The sequence below is a fragment of the Coturnix japonica genome, chromosome Z (genome assembly GCF_001577835.2).
Source record: "Coturnix japonica isolate 7356 chromosome Z, Coturnix japonica 2.1, whole genome shotgun sequence".
NCBI classification, from domain to species: domain Eukaryota; kingdom Metazoa; phylum Chordata; class Aves; order Galliformes; family Phasianidae; genus Coturnix; species Coturnix japonica.
The window spans coordinates 25,243,331-25,267,657 of NC_029547.1; the positions used below are offsets into that span (position 1 = coordinate 25,243,331).

The 24,327-nt window shown below is 40.3% G+C and overlaps 1 protein-coding gene across 1 annotated transcript in view; it reads right to left on the reverse strand.

Moving 5' to 3' along the window:
* GLDC (glycine decarboxylase) overlaps positions 1 to 22,003 on the reverse strand; it is a 35,236-nt gene extending 13,233 nt beyond the window's left edge. The window contains exons 1-14 of the mRNA XM_015848967.2: positions 21,730 to 22,003; positions 21,571 to 21,649; positions 14,026 to 14,161; positions 7,705 to 7,869; positions 6,190 to 6,267; positions 5,366 to 5,513; positions 4,947 to 5,143; positions 4,381 to 4,477; positions 3,321 to 3,426; positions 2,117 to 2,256; positions 1,834 to 1,914; positions 1,202 to 1,299; positions 559 to 643; positions 346 to 387 (exon numbers count right to left, since the gene is read on the reverse strand). Coding sequence (XP_015704453.1) covers positions 346 to 387; positions 559 to 643; positions 1,202 to 1,299; positions 1,834 to 1,914; positions 2,117 to 2,256; positions 3,321 to 3,426; positions 4,381 to 4,477; positions 4,947 to 5,143; positions 5,366 to 5,513; positions 6,190 to 6,267; positions 7,705 to 7,869; positions 14,026 to 14,161; positions 21,571 to 21,649; positions 21,730 to 21,957 — 1,680 coding nt within the window. The 5' untranslated portion in view covers positions 21,958 to 22,003. The remainder of the gene's footprint in view (positions 1 to 345; positions 388 to 558; positions 644 to 1,201; positions 1,300 to 1,833; positions 1,915 to 2,116; positions 2,257 to 3,320; positions 3,427 to 4,380; positions 4,478 to 4,946; positions 5,144 to 5,365; positions 5,514 to 6,189; positions 6,268 to 7,704; positions 7,870 to 14,025; positions 14,162 to 21,570; positions 21,650 to 21,729) is intronic.
* Positions 22,004 to 24,327: the final 2,324 nt, after the last annotated feature.

A 24,327-nucleotide genomic window follows, 5' to 3' on the forward strand; every position in this document is an offset into this window, starting at 1 on the left:
CTGGCTAAGCTGACAACAGAGAAATGAAGATAGATGGACACCCCAGCTCCTCACCTGAGGACAAGGAGCATGCCTCTAAGGAGCAGCAAACTGTTAAAAGGCAAGAAGTTAGGTACAGTAATACCATGTGAGGGAACACAAATGTAACACCTAATTCCAAATATATATATATATATATATATAGCTTTTTTCACAGTAAAAGGGAGTCGATCACATTAGCTTATTCTGAAACTTCCTCCCTCATACAGAGACCTAGACCAACACCACTCTGTACTTCTAATGTGTCTACACTGACACTGGCTGCATAATGTAGGATGCAGGTAAGACACCATTATTGCAACTTACCGCAAGTTCAGCTGAACTATTGAGCTTCATTGTACAAGACCCCTAAAAACAGAAAACCATTTGTCAGTATATATTAAGAGAACTGGTCTGAAAGTAATGATTCCTACTTATTATGTTGGCTCATGTCAACAGGAAGCATTACTTTCAGAATGATCTACGTATGTATGAAAATTCTTTTTTTTTTTTTTTTTTCTTTTGTTGGCAAATACCCACCAAAGGAATCATGCTGTGAACGAGAGAAATATCTTTGTTTTCTAACCTCTTCATGTACCGCACAATGTTTGTCTCGGAGTGGTAGCTGAAGGACACAGAACATGGTGTTAAGGCAAGTAAGACAAGCTCTACCACCAGGCTGATCTGTACTCCAGCAAAGGAAAAACCATTTTAAAATAATAATTGTTAAAAATTAATTTTAAAAAATAAAGATTATGCAGGTGTAAGAGCAGCCCACCCCTTCAGTTTTTAGTTTTTATTAGATAACTATTTCAAATCATTAATTTATGCTTCCTAGGAAAAATGTGGATGAAAAGCAACTGTTATACCTGGTAGTTGAGAAATGCTATCACCAAATGTTGACTGTAAGAGTTTGAGAAGGTCTGCTGATAGTAGGTCACAAATAATAGCTTGTACAATGTAGCAGACTAATGGAAACATACGTTCTACCTGTGCCCAGGAGTACAGCTTTGCTCAATTAAAGTTTAAAAGTTGCCTAAAAATGCTACTTAATTATTTCAGTGTAACAAGTGACTGTGACTACAGATGCAAACTGCCCTCAATGGACTTCCCAGTACAACTTTTGAAAGACAGCACTATCAGTTTCCATTTAAAAATTCAGATTTACAGCAATTTTACAAACCTGTTGAAAACCTGATGAGTCAAGAATTTGGAAGTTCTCTTAAACGGGGTGCTGAGGATCCCCTTGGTTTCCTCGCCCATTCCCTCAGCAACTAGTTCCTTTGACACAAAGAAACATGAAGTCAAAGACTTTCAGATACACTTATCTTTTTGTTGTCACTTTCTAAAAGAACTAGACTGCATCAGCAGCATACCACAAGCTTTAGTCAGTTCTCCAGGCAATATTAGCATATGTACCTGTTTTTATCTGGCTTATCAATAATATTATAGTAAAACTGGCATAGAAGCCTCAGCAGTCCTCTCATTTTGGAAGTATTGCTGCCAGTTACCAATGATATGCAAAAAAATTCCTGTGCAACAGAGGTAACTGACCTCCATGCTCTTGTCTCCACAAAGGAAGCAACAGGTTAATTCACAGTGCCTAGACTGACCAAAAGAACTAAGCTTGACAACCAGTTGGATACATCACTGTTGTTTTATCCTGTTTCTCGCTGTCAGACAGGATATGAAATTGCCAACATTTAACAAACAGAAGCCATAAAGATAACCACTATCTGAAAACACAGTTTCATTTTTCCCTGCATTTCTGAAACATTCAGATTAATTTAATGGACGATCTGTTGCCACACTTACAGCTGAAGACTCGCAACCAAAAATCCATAATATGTCATCAAGGTCTTTCTCATTCACAGTTTCATCAAGTGATACTCCAAGCTATGGGCAAAAGCAACACTCATTACTCAAAGATGCCATTTCTGGGAGCATAATGTGTTTGTTCTGGCCAAGAAAAAGATATTTGAGATACACACAGGGCAAAACAAACAAACAAAAAAATCTCTTTAACATATTATGAGCAGAAACAATGAAAAAAAAAAAGTCATGCTACAAAATTCCTGAAAGGTTTAGAGTTGCTTACTCTGCCATCACTGTAAATCCGAAAGTTTATCTTCCTAAGAGCTGCCCTGTCCAAAACCTCTTTGACCGAGCATCCACATGTGACTGTCAAGGTATCGAAGAACAGATCATGGTGCAGTTTATGACCAGCTCTCCTGAGACCTATAAAACACAGTGAGTTAATGCTATTATCTGCTCAGCTGCTTGCTTACACAGCAACACTACATCAGACTTGCAAGTAAATGCTGCTGTAGAGTATGCAGAGAATGCAGAGAGGCATTCCCCTTGCATACAGAGCAGTGAAATCACCAGCGTTAATAGTGAAACATCACTGTGCATGAAATGCATCTGTACCAGATTCAGATCTAGTTAGTAATGCAGACTGATCCTAGGGAAGATTTCTGTGACAAATTCGACAAATCTGTAAATACATACTGCAGAAGAATAGGTACACAAATTAATACTGCAGAATAATAGATACACAAATTAAATAAGGACAAAACTGCAAGACTGGAAAGCAAAATTTTCCTACATAAATGAGGGTTAGCTGTCTTGGAGTTTGCTATCACAAAGTTTAAAGGCTTAGTGCTTTTCAAAAGCAGCAAGTAGTCTTCCAATTGCAACAGTCCCTCCCCAGCTCACAGCATTCCAGCTTTGCACATCTCCTCCTGTCAGCAATGACAGTCACAACTGTTAAAAGAAATTCCACTCCTCACAGTCCAGCTGCTGTCATTATTTACTACTGCAAATGCTGTGCTTTCAAACAGCTATTAAGCTTTGGGACTTCACTGTTTGTACTGGGTATGACACTCCATGTAACTGAACTGAAATGTTCCCATTTCTTTAATCCCATTTATTATCTATTTTTGCTGTTATTAGCATACTTCTGAGTGTAAACCAGAATGGTCCAAAAAGAAAAGCACAGGGCTTGCAGATGGAAAACAGCATTTGAATCTAATCAGCTAGAGAATTACTATGAATATTGCTATTAGCTTCTCAAGGCAACAGAACACCTGCAAGCTCACTTTGCATATGTACCTAATTCTTGGATTTCATCAATAGAAGAAAACAAAACCATTAGCCATGAATTTTCATAAACATATTCCTTTATCTGAGAGAGCTAAAAGACTTCAGCTGGCAAAGCAAACAAGCAAACCACAAGAGTTTTGTATTTAAGAAGGTGTAAGGGCTTAGGAACAGCTTCTGCAATCATTAAATATTCATACCTTCGGCCAGGATTAAAGTAGCATTGTGAACCCGTCTTGCAATATCCTTTAATCCATCAGATCCATGGTAGACACCATACATGGCTGCCATATTAGCCAGGAGAGCCTAAGATCCAAATACAGATTAGCATGTTATTATTTGCAAATTACTTCACATTACTTTAGTGGGAAGTTTCTTTAAATACCCAGGAGAGCCACATGTCCCCAGCTGATGTTATGCTTTTAATGTAATTGCCCATAAAATAAAAGGTGGGAGACACAAAGTGTATTTATGAAAGTGCTGGTTCTGACAATGTACTCAGTGCCCTCTGAAATTTAACTGTCAGTCAACATGAATCAGAATTCAATTACAGCAACAAAGAAGGCTTAAGAATCATAAATAAAACTAGGCTTGTAAGAAACCTGATGTATAATATTGCTATAAATTTTTTACGGATTAGCTTAGCATCCCACGAATGCTAAGTAATCAGTTCTTTTAACTGTAACAATTCTTCTATGAAATAAAGCGCAACATTAAGCATGTTAACAATGTATTAGTAGGAACTGCAAAGTTTATCAACTTGTTTAGAGCAAGGTCTGTAGAGACTATTTACAGTAATTACAAATTTAATCATAATATTTTACTGCAAAGAGAGTTTTTGGGCAGTGTAGTATTTTTGCACCATATCCCACGTTCAAACTGTCAAACTGCACTTACGTCTAAGTAGTCTTTGAATTTCAGGACAGATTTTTTGCTTTGAATTTTGCAAGTTTCAGATGATCAGATTTCATTAAGAAAATCTGTCTCATTTGTAATAACCACAGCACTACTCAGCTAAGCAGAGGGACATATGGGTTTATTCAGAGCTCAAGTGGTTTTAAAAGGAAATAGATACTATTACCATCTCTTCAAGCATGGTCCCATTTTTCCAAAGGACTTGAAACATATACACGAGGGAGTATATTTAAGTGTACTTCCTTTTTCAAATAAAAAATCTCAAAAGGAAAGCGAAATCATAATACTATGGTGTTAGGACTTGAACATTACAGTTAAGTTATAGAAGCAGAACAAATGAGTCACCTGTGCTGTGCAGATGTTGCTGGTAGCTTTATCCCTCCTGATGTGCTGCTCTCGGGTTTGTAAAGCCAGTCGGTAAACTTCCTTTCCATTTGCATCTCTAAGACACATGGGAAAATACAGTTTCTGTTACTTCAAAACGACAGCAAGAGACCAAGCTCCATGCATACCAGCCCTGCCTGTCCTATAAACACAGAGGGGACATCAGATGGGGACTAAGGTCTCTTGATTTGTGTTTGGATCATGTCTGGCAAGACTGCCCAGCCAGGAACAGTGCATATAAAGTGTTCTACCAAAACCTGGTACACTTCTTAAGGTACCTCAAAGTGTCTCTGCTTTAACTGTTTTAACTGAATGCAGTTTTTTTTGAACACTCATAATAAAGCATCTTTTATGTCCAGCTGACATAAATTAGCTGAAGCTAATTTTCAATCTGCTGGTTTTCAATAAATAAAGATGTTTGGTACAATGATAAGGTCAGATGTGATTTGTAAAGCCTGGGCAAGATGGTCACAACGTGTTTCATTTGAGTTTTCCCTGAAAAGATTTAAGGTGAGGGGAGCCTTTACCTTGTAACGCCCACCATCCTGCCCGGCATCATTCTCACTAGGTTTTCCTTGACAGCAAAGAATGCTGCGTGAGGTCCCCCATAGCAGAGTGGCACGCCAAATCTCTGGGAGCTGCCCAGGACAACATCTACTCCAAACTCTCCAGGAGGCTTCAGAATACAGAGAGCCAGAAGATCAGTAGCGCAGCAGGCAAGAGTCTGAGGAGGGAAGTGCACAAAGCAGTCAGCCTCTCTTCCAAAGGCACACTGCTTGCGTGGGAACTAAGTTCTAACACTTTCAAACAGTTTCTTTTCACTTGCACAGCGCTGAAGTGCAAATGGTAACCCTTACACAGTATCTCAGGTAACACTTTGCACAGACACTACGGCTGTTTTATGCAGCAGAGAGAAATCTGGTGAGACGAGTAACATTTACTTTACCCCGTTCTGATGCGCTCTTTCAACCAGTTCAGAAAAGTCTTCCACCTTCCCCTCAGTGTCTGGGTACTGAAATAATACTCCACTGACATCCTTTCCACTGAAATCCATCTCATGGGGTAATTTAAGCTCAGTAATTACACCAGTATAGCTGGAAAACAAAAATGTGTACAATCCAATACCTTCAAGTCATTTCCTGCCTTGAAGTCACAATTCACACAATATTTCTGTGGACTAAGGAATTTTTTCTTTAATGTACATATCACTGGTCCTGCTCAGCACCAATAAACATCCAGAAAGTTCAGAAAGAATAAATGCATCTGATGATATCATCAACAGAAATACGCAGACAAAAGCAGACGACCCATAACCTACTGGATACCAACGTTTTGCTGCTCTAGCAAATTAAACTTCCAGAAACAAGTATTATTTTTTGAAGACAGCTACTCCAAACACCAAACTCAGAATGGATTCAGTTTTCACTAAAAGAAAAGTTTTACTGTCTCAACTTAGCTATTTCTGAGCTAAAAAGAGCTGAACAAAACTGAATTCGAAAAGCAAATACATGTATCTGCACAGAGAAATTAAGGGAAAAAATATATGTTTTCCTGTTTTCATATGTTCAGTCTCTTTTTAAACATCTTGAATTACTTCACAGTTAGAATGGACTAGAAGCGATGCCAAATGTTAACAGATTTCTCCTTCTATTTTGCTGAGAAAGCATAGTCCTACAGTTCAAGCATGCTAAGCATATCATGAAGAGGTGCAGATGAAAAACTATTCAATTTAAGTTAAAATATACAGTGGAAGATGGAGAAGAACATTACTTTGCTCTGGTTTGGACCACTGCTATAGTCTGTGGGTGGCATCGGGCATCTATATAAAACTTCCTTCTTTTGTTGTGCCTGTTTAAAAAAAAAAAAAAAAAAGGAAAAAAGAAGAGACAAATATTAAGAATATATTATTTTCTATGGAATTGAAATTAACTTGTTTCCTCAATGTTAGTTTTCTTAAAGCAAAAAGGAAGTTGCAAATTCTGATGTTAATGACTAGGTTAAGTATTTGACAAAATAGTCAATTTAGAATAACAAGGTTCATTGCAGACACTCCGGTGAGATTGAAACATAACAAAAATTAAAGCAGGCTATGAAACAGGAGCCAACTGACAAAGCGGCAAGAATGCCTTCACTCATAACTACTCTTACAAAGGAACAGAATTGCATTCTCTAATACAGATTCCCTGTGTTTCCCTGAATAACCAAACAGGTGCTACTGAAACAGAACCTTGCATATTTGCCTGGTTTTCTCCAGTAAAATGGCATGACTTTATATCAGGCTGACATTTTGAACAATAGTATAGTCTCCTTGATAACAGAGACTTCCAGTGACCTTCAGTAATCCCCTTCAGACTTCATTTGATTTACAGATTCCTTTCAAAAACCCTTACAGTACAGTTCCCTAAAACTATGTTTGGGTATGGACACAAGAGACAGATGGCACAGATTGTTAGGTCACAGGATGAGAGCTCCTCTGCAGCCCCTTAAAGGAGCACTACAAGGCAAGGGCAGCCCACCTGAATCCACCTCTTGTCCTTGCCTGGCAACCTCAGGACTATCCCAGAAGTGTGGGATACATTATGGGATGCAGCAGAAAGGCATTTCAGGGCTTATTATGGGATATCAGCAGGAGGAATCAAAGAAAACCATAGATCTAAGTGACTGTGGGAGGAATAAGTGTGAAAAAATTGAGGGATTCGAGGATAAAAGGAGCCAGCTGCTGGGTGATGCACTTAGTTGGCTAGGTCACACCTCTGAATGGTGTAGTCTTCCTTTCTTCTGGTTTAATTCCTTTCTTTGGGTAAGGCACTTTGTATTTGTGATACTTGTGTGGGCATATGGGAGACAGAAAGCCAGCATGAGGAGTCAGATCATAGGTACTCAGAGGGTCCATGAGTACTTGGTGAGTCAACCTAAGACTGGAGCATGTTGACTTCAGACCCCTCTGAATAGGAAACCTGGTTCCATAAGCCACTGAGGTTTCATGTATGCTCAGTTTGCATAAAAACTTCCTGATCTGATCCTCTTTCACTAAGGGTAGGTATTCCTTGTTCCAGGCTTTCACTCTAGTTTCTGGGTCCTTACATTTCTGAAGGCATGAAACTTCCCACTTGCATTAACACTGGCAACTGCTTGTGAGGCTTACTAGCACGAGCATTAGCTGTTCAGCAATCTGCTCACAGTGAGAAGGCTATGCTCAACTTCAAATTATTCACATCTACAAAGGTGAGATGTCTTTTGAATACCAAATTCCTTCCTGCTGTAATTTAACCATAAACATAGTACCTGTGGCATAACTGCATAGCTTCTGCAGCAGCTGTCCCCTCATCCAGCAAAGATGCGTTAGCCATATCCATTCCTGTGATATCACACACCATAGTCTGGTAATTTAGCAGGCTTTCCAGTCTTCCCTGGGAGACCTCAGGTTGGTAAGGAGTATACTGGGTAACCCTGTAAGGAAAGAATTTGGAGACTGGGTTATAGAATACCTAGCAGGCTTATACTATTAAAAGACATCAACAATAAAAAAAAAAAAAAACCAGAAAAAAAAAAAAAAAAAAAAAAAACCAGAAAAAAAACAACCCAAAATGATATTGTTGAGTATGATCCACCAATGAGAAAGTTTGTTAGAAAACATTTCTTTTTAGGTTGTTGTAATTTATTCCTCTCCTGGAATCCAGAGGGTATGTTCTCACTTCACTTTGACACAGCTTTTTACAGATTAATTATCTTCCTCCACTTTGAAGAGAGAGTGTGGGAGAACTGAGTCATGTCACTGTGTCTGAATGAGGATACTTATTTCAAGCTTATCTAAGTATCGGTGTTATCTGTCAATGTGCTGTTTATGAAGTCTTGTGCTTGCCAAGCATGCTCCACTCACAGTAGGAAAGGCACTTGGCACTTCTCAGGTTCAGGCTTAGCAACACACCAGTTCTTGAGAATGGACAAGTAGTATAAAGGAACTGTAAATAGACAGTTTTAAAAGGATTTCTACTCACTAGTTATATTCAAACAGTTCTTTTGAATGAAGTTCCTCCATTCTTTGTTGTTTTATTTTTAAAAATCTACTCTTAAACTAAGCAGCTGTGAGTCTGATAGTTCTCAATCCTACTTCTCCAGCAGAGAAAGGATAACACACCAGATAAATGCCATGCTTTCGGATGCTAAAAATGGTTGAAAACTACCAATTCCAGTGAGGACACAAAAAGTTCAACTCTGAAATCTTTAATTCCAGTACCAGTGCAGATAACCATGGATTATGTTTAACAGTTGCACTAGTGAAGAAATCTTCAGTAACACTGAAACATTTATTTAAACATGTGATCTTCTCTTTAAAGGTTGACTGGCATTGTCCAAGCATCTAAATACTTTCACCAAATAACTATACTTCAGAACTTCTTCAAATAAAACAGCTGGTTTTAGTCGGCAATGCAACTCCTGCCTGAATCTAAACCTCACACTTTTTTTTCCCCCCAACAAAACTGGAGGAAAATTCCATCTCCAGCTGATATCCTTTAGGACCCAAAGTGATTCTGCAGACCTAGGCTCACAAGTTCACAGTGGCAGACAGGTCACGACACAGGAAACTTTCCATGGGAGACTAACAAAGTCTTCCTGGAGCCTGTGTCAGACCTGTCAGGAGTCTGATATTAAATGGCTGTTACTTTTGTGACTATTTAAAACTTGGGTTTGTTTGTTTGTATTTTCCCCACTCTCTGACTCATCCTGTGCTCAGAAACATTTATTTAAATATCTTCAAGACTCTGAGGAAGGTTTGGAAAGACACTTAAGTACTGTGTCCCTGCAAGGCTGGCATCGTTAGACTGGCATCAAAGCAAGCTGTATCCAGGAAACATGCTTTCAGCCAAGGGCTAGGCTGCTGATCAAAAATCCTGCTTTACAAAGGAGCAACTTTTGTACATAGAAGCTGGGGTTGTTTCAGGAAAAGAGATACATTAACTGCAAAAATAACAATTACTGCTTCTTTATGCTAATGTTAGCTGTTTACTTCACCTTAAAACATCTCCCATGTGAAAGAATGAAATGGCAGAATGTGCATAGATTCCACTATCAAAAATATATTCAATAAAGCAGTTCTCGATTAGTACTTGCAAGTGCACAGCCAATAAGATGTGAGAGTATGTCTAAGTCATTTCTTAACATATGGTCAAAACATCTGACCACATAACTTCTACAGTAATTTCTTCTATGGTCTTATTAAATCTCTGGAAAGTTATTGTATTCATAAACAACGTTATACTTCTATTTTGTTATAACACATGTTCTTCCAGTTTTTGGACATCCACAACACAAATCTCATGTATTGTCAGAGCTGGAATTTATTTGTATTTCCAGTCATAGTTTTCTTTTTGAGATCTGATAGTAAATGAACAAGAATGTAAAGTAATGACAGACCTCTAGCATAGTTTCAAACCAACCTACATAAGCAGTATCTTACTCATGGGTTTGAGAAAGCAGGATGGCCCTGTGATAGGCGTGGAGACATGCCAGTTTCCCGTCAAAGCACAGACACTGAATTTACTGCCAGTTTGGCATAGGCTGTGAGTAGCTTGTGCAGCTTCCTGTACTTAGTCTGCAAGTGGAAGCTAACGGCTTAAAGTCAGTAACATATACAGTAAATTTTACAGCACAGTGCATGAGAGCTAAGTGCTACTGGCTGCTACATTACAGAGATGATGTTAAGATTGCTGATATCCATGGTACAGTGACTTTACTTTTATAAACTTTATGTCTGTGGATAAAAATAATAATGAAGTACTTCAGAGAACTTTGCACCACGCTCCATTGCAAGATGTTATTAAATGTTTCAGATTTTCAAGATCTGATAGATATTCAGAAACACTAGGGCTGCTCTAAAAGTAATGTGTCCTATTTTATTACGTCGGTCCACAATGTCAGAGGTATATGTTCATGGCAGGGCAACAGAGGTGTAATTTTTTCACTGATGTTCTGTTACACTGGGGGTCCTGGTGGACAAAAGGCTGGATATGATGTAGCAGTGCATGTTTGCAGTCTGGAACTTTATCCTGGGCTGCAGGATATATAACCTGCAGCTGAGGGAGCTGGGTTTGTTTAGCTTGAAGAAGGTTTGAAGAGATCTCATTATAGCTTTTCAGTGCTTACAAGGAGCTTATAAGCCGAAGGGGGACTGACATTTTACATAGTTTGATAGTGACAGGACAAGGAGAACAGCTTCAAGCTAAAATAGGTGAAATAAATTCTTTGCTCAGAGAATGGTAAGGTACAGAAACAAGTTGCCCAGAGAAGCTATGGATGTCCAACCATTAGAGGTGTTCTAAACCAGGCTGGATGGGGACTGGGCAGACTGAGTTGGTGGCTGGCAGCTCTGCCCATGGCAGGTCATTCAGACAAGTGATCTTCAAGGTCCCTGACAACCTAAACCATTCTATGACTGTATTCTTTTATTGCCATGCAATAGACAGCAGCAGAGGGACAGTATGACAAAATGATGCCTGATATGCAAGTGCATAAGAAGCAAAGGCACAGAATTGAACTCCTCCACACAGAAAAAAATGGCACCCACTGACATTCACTGGTGTTTGCTTAATGTTTCTAGAGATGAAAGTCAACATGAGCAGGGTGAGGTGGTCAGTGATGTGTTTCAGCTGTGGTGACAGTGGGTCACAACCACTGGTACAGGCCCAGCACGTGCACTCTTGTTAATTGCTGGTGAAGATGTACAGCTAATGGTGGTGACTATGTTAAAAAATAGAGCAAATTCTCAGCTGCAAAATACTAATAAAGAGCACAATAACGCTATCTGAATCTGCTGTGGTTTCCATGGAAATAAAATAGGAGGCATTACTTCTACAAAGATTAATGTAGATACTATGGTGTTTTGACATGTACCTTAATAAGAAGCCCATATGTTAACAAAAAAGCCTAATCAGCCTACAAGCTAGTTTCTGAAGCCAAATATCCTTTATATCTTTAGTCTTCCATTTATGTTCACATTATGTGACAAAATTGAGTGCTACTAAGGCAAAAGTTAAGCACATTTGATGTAAAAAAATCTCATATGTGAAAATGAGACACAGCAGAATAAACACTATTCATTCCAGCCAGTAGACAGGTGACATATTTATGCAGTTGAGGGGCCCATGCTGGATGGCATTTAATGAATAGTAAGCCCCCAAACAAAACCTTCTGTAAATACACAATGTTCTGTAAAGACAAAGCAAGTATACATACTGACCTGCTCCTTATTTTAAAAAAAAGCAGGCTAATACTTTTGTTTTAACAACTCAGCAGTGTATGGAAAATACACCTAAGACATCCAACCAGTGCTAGTATGGAACTGCTAGTTACAAGCTGCCAGGAACATGGAATTGTTAGCAGCTAGTAACCAAGACCAAAAGCAAACCAAAATAAGGGATAACTACATACTACACTCAGTGAATAAATCAAATGCCTCATTAGAAGAAAGGAATTTTAAGTGCTGCATTCCAGTAAAGCTCTGTTTCACTGCAGAAGGATTTCTGCTTATTATCTTTGAATCAAAGTGTTTGTTGGGTATAAGATTGTATAAAGATCTTCCCAAAAGGTTTTGAAGTAGCTTCTTTCATGGATATGGATCTTTTTCAAATGGGATTCAGGCTTAAAAGGAAGGGATGCCCAATCTTTTCTAAAGCTACCAGGCAGCTAACTAGTGTATGGTACTGCCTGACAGTTTTGTTTGAAACTAGGCTTATATTGCAAACAGAGATACTACACATCATAGTCTTGATGCTTCAGAAAGTTACGAAACTCCATCAGTATTGTTTTCTTAGCAGAACCTGAGATTTGCATAGATGTTTCTGGCAAATTCAAAGAAAGCAGATTCACTGCTGTGGGTCAGTAGGTTCATATTCAGCTGAAAATACTTTGTTCTAAATAATTTTCTCCCAAAATCCACCTTTGTGTTTCGTGCCTCCATCCAACAAGTTCAACTGCTTCAAAAAACTGAAAAGTCCTCTGTTTCTGTGCTCACTGACTTCTACAAGCATTCTTTTTCAAATTCCTCTTGCAAGCCTTGCTCTAATGGATGCCGAGCAGTCATGTGAGAGAGCCAGAAATGAGCAGAAACAATAAACCTGCACTTGCAGCATTTCCCTGGCTCTGTAGTGCACACTGCATTAGCACTGATAGTTAAACACTCAGATGATGTAAGGAGAGCCGTAATTTCTTGAGGAGTTTCCATAAAATCTGTATGGTTATAACATTTCCTCCATCACACGTTCCCTCTTTCTGTCCTCCTATAAAACATAATTCTTTTTATTCTTCTGTGGGATTAGTTGTTAGGATTTTAGCTCTATGATTTTAGTGGACTCTGCAAGAACAGATTTCTGGATACAACGTACAAGTTATTTTAATATCACTATGCAATTTGTTAGGATTTCAAAATATACAGTTCCTTTCTATCCAATTACTGCTACCTTGAGCAACTGGTTACTTGTTACACTCTAGTGAAATACTTAGTTTACATATTTTGAAAAAGAGAACAGGGATAAGACCAAATAAATCTCAGTCTATATGCACTGCATAGATTCCTAAGATCCAAAAAGTGCAACTCTGTAGTTGATTTAAAAGTCTGATACATACATAAAGCACTTAAAACAAATACTTCAAAGTCTTGGAAGTCTGCAGTTACAAAGATCCATTTATGGAAACTCAAAAGACATGGTATCTAAGAAGCAATGATTTTTATTTTTATTTTTATTTTTTAACAAACACTAAATATAACCTTTAAAAACTGCTTCTATTAAAATCAAATTTACTTGCTAAGTAAGACGGCAGTTACTGTCTTAATACAGTACAAGAAAAAGTTTGTCATTGACTTAAGATAAGGGAGCTTCCAAACCAAGTGAGACAACAATGAAATGTACCAGTGACATTCTGTGTGATGCAAAGTGAGACTCCACATCAATTTTAGTTTCTCTCTTGCATCTGAGTTACAGTCCCTTAGAATAATGTTGACTGCAAATGAATGTTTATAAACATTTATTGCTGTTGTCAAGAAAAGACCACCAGGAGACAAAATCCCACTTCCATTTAGATAGGATTTAGAGGATGGAAAGATGAAAAGCCTCTGAGATTTCCAAGGCTGTCTTCTACCTCATAAGAAAACCAGAATCAAACATTTAACATGCAAAACATGTTAAATCCAACTAAAAATGAAGTGGAGGAGCCTGCTGCTCTAGTTTTAATTCTTGAATTAAATTCTTCATTCTTGAATTATGTTCAAGAATGAAGCTTTTAAACTTCCTTAAAGCAAACTAAAACATTCTTGGTTTGGTTAATATGCATATAGAAGTTGTGACTTGTAGGTCAATAAAATTCTATGATTCTATGAAATATTCTAAGGAAAACGTATCTTCTAAAGTCAAAGAATTTTCTTTCTTCTTTCTAGCTTCAATAACAGCAACACAGTTCCTGCACCTACACACTACACTAGTATGTAATACAGAACAGCCTTAATCATAAAAATAGATTTGGGCCATATCTGTCTGCAGTAGTTATAAGGTGAATTTAAAACATGTTTGAATTTAATAAATATGTATTTAGCAAGAAAATGTTGTACATTACCATCCTGCATTCTCCAAAAGGTTCCGTGCAATGGGCTGTGGCACTGAGCAGTTGTAATAACCCATGCCTATATAGGACCTCCATATCTTGTTCTTGCTTGCTATGTTGTACAAGGTTTCGAGGATTTCATTTTCACCTAATTGAGAAAAATTTATATCAGAAAACTTCAGATACACACGACACTAACAGATTTTAACTAAAATGCCTTATATAAAAAATGCCCTTATATAGAAACTTACCAGGACTGACTGGCATAGGAACAATAACAGAGTAAGGCCAAAATGTTAAAACATTATGGGAAAGCTTAAATTCCAAAAATATGAACATTTGTCCCCATTAATTTCGAGAAACAGCTGAAACAGATACATCTGAACTTAAATATTTATAGTACTTATCCTCTATTGTACTTTTACATTAATCATATTTGACAGCTCAGTCATAAATATTCCATTTTAGGCAGTTACTCATTTTTAAAATACTGAGTGCCCTAAAGAACAGAATCTCTTTCTCTCAAGAAAATGCAATTCCACCACTGTGGAAATGATGATGAGAGAAACATCTGTAGGCAAATATCTCGTGGAGTTCTTTTTGCTTTAGGGCAATGTGCGTTCTGTGTTTTTTGCATATGCCTTACAGTACATCTCAGAAGGGACCCTTCATCAGAAAACTTCTATTTTAACCCCTTCACAGACTTGAGACACTTCCCCTAAACAGTTGATAAAATGGAAAAGTTTTACTCATTTAATACTAAGTTTCCTTCATTGGTTTATTTTTTAAAAGTGTGAACACAACATTCCTAGCTTAAGAAATTCCATGTAAGATTAGCTTTGAAATCAGCCTGCCAATCTAGCTTAGCAATTACAAAAGAACACTTTTGAAGTGTTCAGATTAAAGGGGTATGAACATCCTGTCTTTCCCAGCTACAGTCCAGTTCTCACTCTTGTTTCAACATGCTTATCACTGACCGTATGCCCATACAAAAGCCATATCCTGTCAATCCCTCTAACAACTGTAACCAACAACAACCAAAAGGAAGGATTTACCAGCTACCTTATTAACAACTACCTCAGCACTAGAGGATGCAGAAAATGGTCAGTGAGCTTTGTAACACTATGTGGAGGGATAACCACGCCCCACCTAACAAACCTGGCTTAAACTGGACACCAAGCCTCTTAGGTGAGGTGCTTGGAAAGACTTTATTATTGTAACTTTTCCCCAGTTCTGACCCTAGAAACTGCTGTGCAGCAGCAGCACAGTATTTGCACTAAGTTATTCTAACAGTTCTGCATTGCAATCTGAAAGTGAGACTTTGGAATATGAGGCTATAAATCACCAACGCAGAACAACCTGAGCCCTGGATATTTCATAGCTTTTTTCTCACTGCGGATTACTCCAACAGGAGAGATCAAATCAAACATTTTATACTCCAGAATCTACTGGTGAATTATCATCCACAGAAAACATCAAGTTTGCGAATTAATATCTTCTGCAGACATAAGGAAACAAACACTTCAGCTTCAAAGCTCATATGTCCTCTTTTACTGCTAGAGCTGACATTTCATTTAATATGTAAAAAAATAATCTTTTTTTTTTTTTCAATTAATTTCTTCCACAGACCCCTAAATGGCAGTAACACTTCTACAAAGGTATCTTTCATATGTTCTTCACAGATCTTCTGTTTCAATCACAATGTTTATCCTCTCTATGCCTCTTACTCATTGTTATGTTTAAAGTTTAATTTCTTGTTACAGTTTTCCTGGAGATTCTGGAGTCATGCATTTATTTGATCTCAGCAGCGTCCAAAGCAAAGTTTCTAAACAGCAGTGACAGTTCCACTCCCCCATACTCCTCCCACTCTGCTTATTCCAGACATTTTTACTACTTTTACTACATTTTTTTTTTTCTTTTAGTGAAGGCTTTATTACTACAGATGCTTTCCACTACCATTTGCAAGCCAAAAAGAAAGATGGCTTTGTGTTTGGTTTGAAGGGGAGTGTTGTATTCTTGCAAAATTCTAACTTCAGCAATTTTTTGGAAATTCCAGTGTCTTTGTTTGACTCCAAATAGAGTTGAAGGCAGAGGCTAGCTATCATTTAACTTGCTCACTAGCCTGATGTCGTACACACAATGCATTAAAAGCACAAATTCCATATTGAGCACATACCACAAATACTGTACTATATGCTGATAGCATTCCCTTTGTTTGCCTCACCGGGCATGTAATCTAGAAAGTTAAGAGTTACTTCTCAGCAAATACAGCTAACAATTATCACATGCACACACTGAACTTTTGCTCCCTGAAATAACACTAACATTTCCATACTGATCCAAGGAATAAGGGAAAGAACCTGAATGAGACCACAAGCAGCTCACGCAGCAATTAAACTTCCAAGCAACAGGCAGAATGGCATCCACCTGGATGAGCTGCACATGTAGGTCCCAACATTGGTTTTAGGTATAGTTGTGTGAATTATCCCTGGAGATAGTCAAATGATTACTTTTAATCAGAGTCCTTGCACTATGGCAGGGTGAAGCCCAGCCTGAGCCCAGTGAGGCCTTCTCTCGGCTGGGTTGGACCTCAGAGCTCCACGAGGCCTCGGCAGATTCTGCAGGACCCCATAACTTGCTTCCCCATCAGCAACAAGTTATGGCATTCCCTACTGCACCCAGCCTAACTTCTAATGGCACATTCCCATAATGTAACCTGTGAAATGGGTCTGTTATTGCACTGACTCCTCTGTGTGAATGACTAACACTAGTAGTAAGGCAGAACAGTGACAAGTATTCTATGTATACCTAAGCATCCTTTTTCATATTCAAAACCAAATGGCTCAATTTTCAGTTTGGTCAGCAAGAGCGTGATTAAATCCAGAGAATTACAGATTCTTTCTGCTGTATAATACACAGACTTTGAAGCATGGATAGCAGAACACCGTATTCTCATAAATGTTTATTTAAAGCTAATATATTTGAACAAGATTAGTAGTTCATAAAAATTCAAAATATGCAAATTAAAAATACCACCCAACATACCTCAGTGTCAGGATTCCAACTTCTTTCAGCTCTCCTCAGCAATGGGAGAGATAAAGAAATATCCAGTGTGGAAACAAAATGTGATAAAGAATTGACTATTACTAACAGAGGGGAACTGGCCATTGCACATATATTTTCCAGTTTTCTTAAACAACATGATTGAAACATTTTTATCTGGAATTCACTTCATTGTCTACAGACTACAAATCCTCTAGGAACCTTATTCAGCAGAAAATAAAATTGCCAGGTAAGTTACTGCAGTTAATCTTTATTCCCCTCAGTATTACATCAGATAACATGATCAGAGACAGTACCCAGAAGAAAGTTCATTGATCCTGTGCTACTCTTATCAAATAACTGAGGGAAAAACTCAATGAAGTTCCCACTAGGAGTTTAATGAGGATACTTCAGGACTGCTACTGCCACATCCACAGATGGAAAAGGCAAAATGTTATCACAAAAATATTAAGTGGGAATGAGTTACCTGGTCATAAAATAACAATACTGTTATTCCTGCTATTGTTTCAGTGGTTAGTGTAGCAGCGTTGCTTTTCACTTGATATCTACAAAAATAATATGTACCCAACAAGGTTGGGAGAGGGGAGGAATAAAGACAAAAGAAGACTCAGATACACAACTTAAAATTTACAGTGTAAAAGGGCAGAGGCAATTTCATGTCATTTTATCACTAGGCCAGGCCTCAAACTTTCTTTTTAAGCCTTCTGATATCAAGGAAGCAAGATCTTCACAGCAGATGCTACAAGCAAAAAAGGGCACGATTTCTCTTGCATTAGCAATTAATTTAATCTTAACAAAGTCACAATATATTGAAGAGTTCCAAAGCCCTGTCAGACTAACGCTGCAGGACAGCACAAGAGCCTGCTTGCTCCAGGTGCTGAATCCTACCATCCAAAGGAATGGCAGCACACAAACATGGTCTGCTGCCCTCCCTCTTCCTCCTCCTGTTGCTTGGGCTGCCCATGCTTACACAGTCTGTTTGGGCAGCAAAGGCAGCCTGGACAGACATGCTGAGATTTATCTGACTGCTTATGACCCACATCACTTCAAAAAAATGTTTCAAATGGAGACTCAGCTGGTCTCTTAACAGGTTTTTTTAAGTTAACTTTCAGAAATCCTAAAGTTCTATAAATACAACTACGAATATTTCGGAAGAAATCATAGTAGGTTTTGTGCACATGTTCTTTTAATTGAAATCCTGAAACAAGACAGAAATACACAGCATAATAAATGAAACGTACATATAAACTAAAGATGAGCATACAATGGCACCACTGCAGGGATAACTACTGCTGATACACACAGTAGGCTTGCAGGGATTAAAGGAGGATTAATCTTACATACATTACTCTTCCTTCTATCACTCACTGCAGATCAGATCTATACTGCAAGAGATCTACCAGCAGAACACTAAAAGAAAATGAAAGACCATGTCTAGCGTAGCTGCACTTCTGTCAGCACAGCTTAGCATTTACCAGTATAGCTTTTCCATTCACACACAACCTAAGCCTCTAAGACTACACTGGGTATTTGTCTTCCCTGTTAATATATCGTGTCTGTCAAGGAAGAAATGAAACCCAATTCCTTGACTGAAGAATGGGATTATGTTAAGATGTCAAGGAGATACAGCACATTCAAAAGAGGAGGAAAAGAAAGCTCCTCTTGTGGTAAGGCATTTTATTTAGAAATGACAGAATGTGCCATAACATTCAAAGCAGCTTTTTAATACAGTCTGCAGCTGCAGAAGGAGTTATTTTTACTGCTATTGTATACAGAGGGCAGAACTATTTTCACTGCTATTGCATATGGCAGAACAGTGTTGTGATTTTTAGAAAACATGTCAGTTTATCAAGGGAACGATCTGTAAAGCAAAACAATTTTTCCTACTGCCACCAAAGTTGGAAGATACATATACACATCGGACTTCCTCTCTGCAGGTGGCAGTTCTGCATTTTACCTTAGCTGAGGAAACTCACCAGCTTACCTACATCAGCGATGGAGGTGTATGGCAACAAAAACTGCTCTCTTAGGTCACACAGAATTCTACAGCAGCATTCATTAGGAACATAGCTATGCTACTTCATGCTCACACCTGCAAAGCCTAAAGCTATACAATCTGAAGAAAATTAAAACAATTACAGAGACACATGACACTCATACAGGCAAGTTATTTGTGGTATATGCCTCATTCTATTAGGCTACATATCTAATTCTAGCCTTAAGTAACAACTCCAGTGACACTTCAGGGTAAGCTCAGCTGCATTTCCAAGTACAAAGGACCAGACTGAGTGCAGCTGATTTGCTCAGCTTCAGGCTAAGGCAGTCATTACAGTTTGTTGTTTGTTTGCTTTTTTTTTTTTTTTTCCTAATTGGAATTGTACAGGAAAAAAAAATGTATTTAAAACAAATGGGAATCACTATATCAAGAACTTGATAAATTCTTTCATTGAACAGCATATTTGGAATTATCTTGCCCTGTTCTCTTTTATATGTATGATGTCTGGGAATGATGGGAGCAGAATCTTCACCCAAATGAAAAGAACGTGTTTAAGGCATGGTATGGTGGGGTAATACTGGTGGTAGGTGGATGGTTGAACTAGAAGGTCTTGGAAAACTTTTCAACCTCAACAATTCTATGATTCTAAAATACAACAGAATTCTCAAGTCACTTCCCTAGTTTTGCCGTCTCCTTTTAATACAAGACAGCGGATAGAGAAATCATTTACCTTACTGATAATAAAAAATCCTACACCAGTGATAAGAAAGAAGTGTTCTCTCTAATGATGCACTAACAGGGGGCAAGCTTTACTCAGAATAGAGAGCTCTGGGTCCAAAATGTTCAATGAGAAGTTGTACAACTTTAAGCGGAGGCTTCCAACTTTTCTTTTACAAACTGTGGAGTTTCCTACTGCCAATGGAGTGGAAAGCTACGCAGTAAGTTACAAAGGCAGCCAGCCTCCATGCTGAGCAGAGAACAAAGACAAGCAGCAGTACACAGACAGAGGTTTTCAATGCTTCATCTCTCTTGAGAACTCACTGCTCATAGCATGAGATGGCATCACAGCCTCATTCTGTCAGAGTTTGCTGTAAGAGAACTTGAACAGCATAACAAATGGAGCAAAATGCACCATTAGCTCACAGGTCCCGCTGCACAGTCAGAGCCTGTATGTAACAGGACATCACTAATTCATGGTGATGTGGGAGGGAACTGCTTCAAACAGACCAATGTGCATTCACATTCATAAAACTGCAACAGGATTTTGGCTTAAGCCAGCATCACTGGCTTAGATTTCATTAACACACAATTACTGTAGTGCTAAACTGTGCTGTATCACAGTTCTGCACGTTAGCAGTGTCAAACTTTGTAACAGTACTGCATATTAAATCCAGAAATTGGAGAAGTGTTTCCTTGAGATGTGGTTATTACTTACAATCTACATTTACACCCCACCCCACCCCCCAACCCTTTTTACTTAAATTTTAAAAGTTCCTTGCACTGGGGTTAAATAAAGACAACTCATCAATATGAGAGAATCCTGACCCATATATATCAGCCATAGCAAAACATTCTGAGCAGCACTTGCAGCATTCACACAGATGAAAGGAAGTGACCGAATTCCACCTCTCTCCCTGTTCCCATAGGATGTGAAGGTACCATGAATTCAGTGCCACAGCACTCATGGGGTGTTTCACGAGCAGGACCCTCTCCCCCACCAGCATTAGGCCACATCCCCACAGACCCCAGATTCCCTGTGCTCTCCTGCTTCTGGTAGTAGTGGTGATGCCACCTGGGATTCACACAAAGCCCTTGAGGCCCACAGGGACCAGGCAACAAGAACCCCGTGCCTAAGAGCTTGGGCAGAGGATCCAGATACAGACGTGAAACTGACACTGATAGGAACACCCCTGGTACCTGAGTGGGCACTGCACTCTGTAAGCTTTGGTGGAAATGCTAAGTTCAGTGTGTTTTTACATGTTTCCTTCGCTCCCTGGACGCCCAGCACGATGTTTGCACGTTAAGTCTGCAGACAGATTTCGTGCAGTGATCAATAACTTTAAAGCGTCAGTATCTGAGGATTCACCAAGCCAGTTCTGAACAGCAGCTCGCTGAACCGTTCTGTGCCGCAACAGCTGGCGTGGGGATCTGTCTCTGCAGCCACACACCCGACCCCCAAGTCAGTGTCACCGCTCTCAGACACGGCTGTTACAACGAGACGCTGTTACAACACGCGTACTGCTACTCGGGAGAGGGGAAGGGCACACAAAGAAGTCTTGCAGACAGATGGCAGCCCACCCGAAGCAGCACTTGGAAGGGACGGCTTTTGGCCACGCCTCTCCCTCCGTACGGGGCTCCGGGGACAAAGCGGCAGCCCCGCACGGCCGGGAGCAGACTGCACAAGTTTTCCTACCGCCCTAAACGAGGCGGGGGGCTGCAGGGAAATGGGGGCAGCTGCCGAGCGCGGAAGCCGCCCGGGCAGCAGCGGGGCCACTTACCGACGTGGTCGTCCATCCTCAGCGGTCTCCGCAGCCGGATGCTGGCCGGGATGGTTTTATCCATCAGCTCCTCGACGCTCTGCAAAGAGACGGCCGAACAGCGTCGTTAGCCGCCCCGCACCGCACCACCGCATGGCGCCCCGTGCCGCAGGCACCCACCTGTACCCCGACGGCGCGCAGCATCTCTCGCTTCTCCCGCTCCCGCGGCCCGATGTGCCGCCTGCAGAAATCATCGTGCCGCGGCAGCAGCTGCTCGATGCACCGCGCCGCATCGCCGCCCCCCCACCGCTGCTGCTGCTGCCGCCGAGGGCCCCCAGCCGCCGGCCTCAGGTGCCGCGGCGCCCCGCGGGCCGCCAGCCGCCCCCACCAGCGCCCGCAGCTCTGCATGGCACCGCCAACACCGCCCCGCCACCGTCGGGCACCACGCTTTGTGGCCGCGGAGGGCGGTGCGGCGCGGCCCCCGCCGACAGCGCCAATGGGGAGGAGAGGCGGTGCCGTGCTCGCCCCGCCTCGCCGCCACCTGATCCCCACGACCCCGGCCGGGCCGACCCGCCCGGCCCTGACCCCGCTCCGGCTCCAGGGGGGATGCGGAGGTGGCGGTGCGTTGCGTTGCCCCGGCATAAGGCTGTGGAACCGAGAAGGAAACATTGTGCCGCCCCGTGCTTTGTGCGCATCGCTGAGTGGGTGACAAGGCTGTACCACAGCCGCTCCACTGATGGTCATCTAGTGTGCTGTCCTTCTGGGCTGTAAGGAGCCACCACTGCCTCCATCTCCTCTTAGTTTTGCAGCACTGTTAAATTTTCCCAGTGGACCCAGTGATTTGAGATGGCACTGTGTTGCTGTGTACATGCATAGCTGTGTCTTCATGTGAAGTGCCCTTAACATGGCTTGCACTTTGGTACCAAAATCTTCACAGTGCCCAACATCTGCAGGTGGGTTGGGCAGAGATGCTGGCTGGTGGCCACACACACAGATGCCCTTGACTCGGGTGTGCTTCAAGACACAATGGATGCAGTGTGCAGGAGGACCTGCAGCTAGTTCAGGTTGTTTAGCGCCATGACCAGCCTGAGCCTTAGTATCTCCAGGGATGGGGTATCCACCACCTCTCTGGGAAATCTGTTCCAGTGCCTCCCTGCCTTTATTGTAAAAGATTTCTTTCTTTAGTCCAGTCTAAATCTCTCCTTCTTTAGTTTGAAAAGCTTGTCCTGTCACAGCAGACCCTACTAAAGAATCTGTTCCCTTCTTTCTTAAAGCCCCCTTTAAGGTACTGAAAGGTATCAGGCCTCCTGCAGCCCCAGCTCTTCCAGCCTATCTTCCTAAGGGATGTGTTCCATCCCGTGAATCATTTTTATGGCCCTCAATTGGACATACCTCAACAGGTCTGCGTCTCTAATTTTTTCTCACATTCTGACCATCTTTGTTCTCCTTTCAAGGCACAGATGGTCTTTGAGAGCTGTTTTCCAGCAGGGCTTTTGGAAGACAGAATTTGAAGGCACTTAATTTTTTTACAGATGTAATTTTCATTATAGGTTTCTGAGATCTCTCTAATCAAAGCAATTGCTCTTCTAGATAATTAAATCAATACTGGATGGTATTTCCTTTGCTTCTGCGGGTTCAAGTAAACAGATACAGCACTAAGAAGCAGAAATTTGGGCTCAGATTACTTAGAAGTAATGGTGCAAACAGAATTATTTAGATAACAGTATGCAAATAATGTATGTGATTTCTGTACCAAGGATCTCACCTTTTAAACCTCATCCTGGGGCTTTTGTTTTGTTTCAGTGGTGGCTCTTTGTTATGTACCACAGACAGCCCCAGGAAGGAGCAGCAGCTGAGAAATCTCTATCCACAGGCTGGCTCCTGACTCCTCAGGAACTCACCCCTCTGGCTATGCTTGAAGCTGTAAGAAAGGTGGAAAGGACAGAGAGGAGGGCTGGAGGGATCACCATCTGGCACCATGCCCTGCATAATGCTATCAGCAGGCTTACTGCACAGCATTTGCCCTTACCTGCTTCAGCTTGGGGTGACACTGCCTCAGAGAGTGAGGTATCAGTTTCCTCTGTTCAGTTCTGCCTCTGCACCTCTGAAGCCTATTTCCGACACTGTCCAATTGCAGGTATCTAAAGAGGAATACAAAATAGCAGTCAGTTAGCACTGTGAGAATTCTCTACATAGAGACAGACAGACAGACAGATAGATAGATAGATAAATCCCAGTGAGCTTATTTCTTGAATTTGTTTAGCTGCCGACCAAACACTGTAAACTTCTAGAGAAATTATAATTATAATATTAATATTAATAATAATAATTATTATTATTATGTTGAAATGATCACCTCTGTTGCCTTTATGAATAAAACTATCAGCCATAACCAGGGCTTTCAAATGTCTCTGGTATTTCAGATAAGGAATGCCTACCTGTAGTAGCTTCTTCATTGCCAGCCTTATCAGGAAAGTCAATCCAGATAGAGGACATCCTCATTAACACTAATCATGAAATCACTTTACCAAGCAGAAACACAAGAGGTGCAAAACATCTGTTTCAGCATAGCTATTTCTAATTCTATTTGCACTGAATTTATACAAGTTATGGATTGGAAATTTCATCTGTTTGTTCGTTTGGTTGGTTTGGTTTTCTTTTTTTTTCCCTTCTTTTTGCTGTTGTTCTTGTTCTTTCTTTCTTTCTTTCTTTCTTTCTTTCTTTCTTTCTTTCTTTCTTTCTTTCTTTCTTTCTTTCTTTCTTTTTTTCTTTCTTTTT